Source organism: Beta vulgaris, chromosome 4 (genome assembly GCF_026745355.1).
Source record: "Beta vulgaris subsp. vulgaris cultivar EL10 chromosome 4, EL10.2, whole genome shotgun sequence".
Classification (NCBI taxonomy): Eukaryota; Viridiplantae; Streptophyta; class Magnoliopsida; order Caryophyllales; family Amaranthaceae; genus Beta; species Beta vulgaris.
Window position 1 is genome coordinate 45,676,712 of NC_079205.1, and position 2,028 is coordinate 45,678,739.

General features: G+C 47.7%; 1 protein-coding gene across 1 annotated transcript; it reads left to right on the forward strand.

The window, feature by feature from the left end:
• Positions 1 to 325: 325 nt before the first annotated feature.
• LOC130591161 (uncharacterized) lies at positions 326 to 1,747 on the forward strand. Its single transcript, XM_057394092.1, has 2 exons — positions 326 to 519; positions 907 to 1,747. Exons 1-2 carry the CDS (start codon positions 326 to 328, stop codon positions 1,745 to 1,747), a joined length of 1,035 nt encoding a protein of 344 aa, XP_057250075.1.
• Positions 1,748 to 2,028: the final 281 nt, after the last annotated feature.

Sequence of the window (2,028 nt, forward strand, 5' to 3'; positions counted from 1 at the left end):
GTGGAGACAACCTATACAGAAACAACAGAATCCACCGGCAGGTGGAAAATTGAGGTAGATGGATCAGCGGCCCAGAGTGGAGCTGGGGCCGGGGTGGTCATGACGTCCCCAGAAGGGGAAATCTTTGAGCATGCCATCCGTTTCGGGTTTAAAGCCTCCAACAATGAAGCTGAGTATGAAGCAGCCCTGGCCGGACTAAGTCTGAGCATTGCGGCTGGAGCAAAAACGTCATCATGATAACGGACTCGCGTTAATCTCGAGCCAAATAGAAGGGACGTATGAGGCTAGAGAACCGGTAATCAAAATACCTCAACCTAGTCAAAACATGGTAAAAGGGTTGCAGAGCTTTGAAGTGCAATTGGTTCCAAGAGCAGAAAACATGGCGGCAGATGCCCTGTCAAAGCTGGCAAGCTCCAGTCTCAGCGACAAGAAAAGGAACGTCATGGTAGAGACGTTAAAAGAAAGAAGCATAGAAGTTACCCAAGTGTTCGTTGATACAATCACCTCTGAACCGGAGTGGTACGATGGTATACTGACATATAAGCTCAAGGGTGAGCTCCCGGAAGATAAGATGGCGGCGAAAAAATTAAAAAGAGACTATGTTTGATACTGCGTCTTTCAAGGACAGCTGTACAAGAAAGGATTCTCATTGCCTTTGCTAAGGTGCGTCACGGCGCACGAAGCAACGAAAATAATTGAGGAGATTCACGAAGGAGTCTGTGGGAACCATATCGGTGGAAAGGCGTTGGCACTTAAAGCGCTGAGGGCAGGTTTATACTGGCCACAATGCTGACGGATGCCCAAACCTATGTAAAAAAGTGTGACAAGTGTCAAAGGTTTGCGCCGGTGATAAACCAACCGGCCAATGACCTTCAGCCAATCTTAAACCCAATCCCTTTCGCACAGTGGGGGTGATATAATAGGGCCCTTACGCGCATCCGGGGGAAGAAAGTTCCTGATAGTGGGCATTGACTACTTCACGAAATGGATTGAGGCAGAACCAACAGCAAAGATAACGGCTATTCAGGTAAAGAAGTTTATCTGGCATAACATCATCACTAGGTTCGGCATCCCGATGGGAATAGTGATGGACCATGGCATCCAGTTCGATTGCGGCCCAATACGCGACTTTTTGCGTCCCTACAGCATCAAGTTTGCCTACTCTTCAGTCTGCCACCCTCAAAGCAACGGCCAAGCTGAAGCTGCTAACAAACAGATCCTCAATGCCCTGAAGAAGAGGTTAGATGAGTTGAAGGGTGCGTGGGCCGACATGGTACCAGCAGTGTTATGGTCCGATAGGACTACCGAAAAGGAGGCCACCGGAGAAACACCGTTCAGGTTAGCTTTCGGAGCAGAGGCAGTACTACCGGTAGAAGTGGGGTTACCCAACTGGCGAATCCTAAACTATGAGGCCGGCTTAAACGAACAGATACAAAAGGAGGACCTAGATCTTTTACCGAAAATCAGATTGGCAGCAGAGCTGAGGTCGGCAGCATATAAAGACCGGATAAGCAAAGCCTACAATAAGAGAGTGCGAAGCCGTCCTATCTCCAAGGGAGACCTCGTCCGCAGACGGATGGCCGCAACTGGAAAAGCCCATGTAGATGGAAAGCTTACGGCCAATTGGGAAGGGCCTTACTTGGTAAAAGAAGAGATAGTACCCGGGTCCTACCGGCTCGAAGACATGGCAGGCAAGCTGTTGAGAAATAGTTGGAACGCCAGTGTCCTTAAGAGATACTATGTGTAGTTAGCAGAAGGGCAATGTTGCCAGTAGGAGTGAATAATCAGGCGCTTATGTCGAGAAGATTTATCAATTTAATTGTAGGCAATAATTCTGGCATAGCCGGGAAGAGCCGTTTTATCTTAATAAAATGAGCATCTTCCACACACAAAGTCTCAATACTGCCCAAATAAATCAGCATTATTGATTAATCAATCAATGACCTTAGCGGATCTGCTAAATTAATCAAAAGCGTGAAACCGGTCAATGACCTTCGCGGATCTGCCGGGATCAACAAACTAGACATT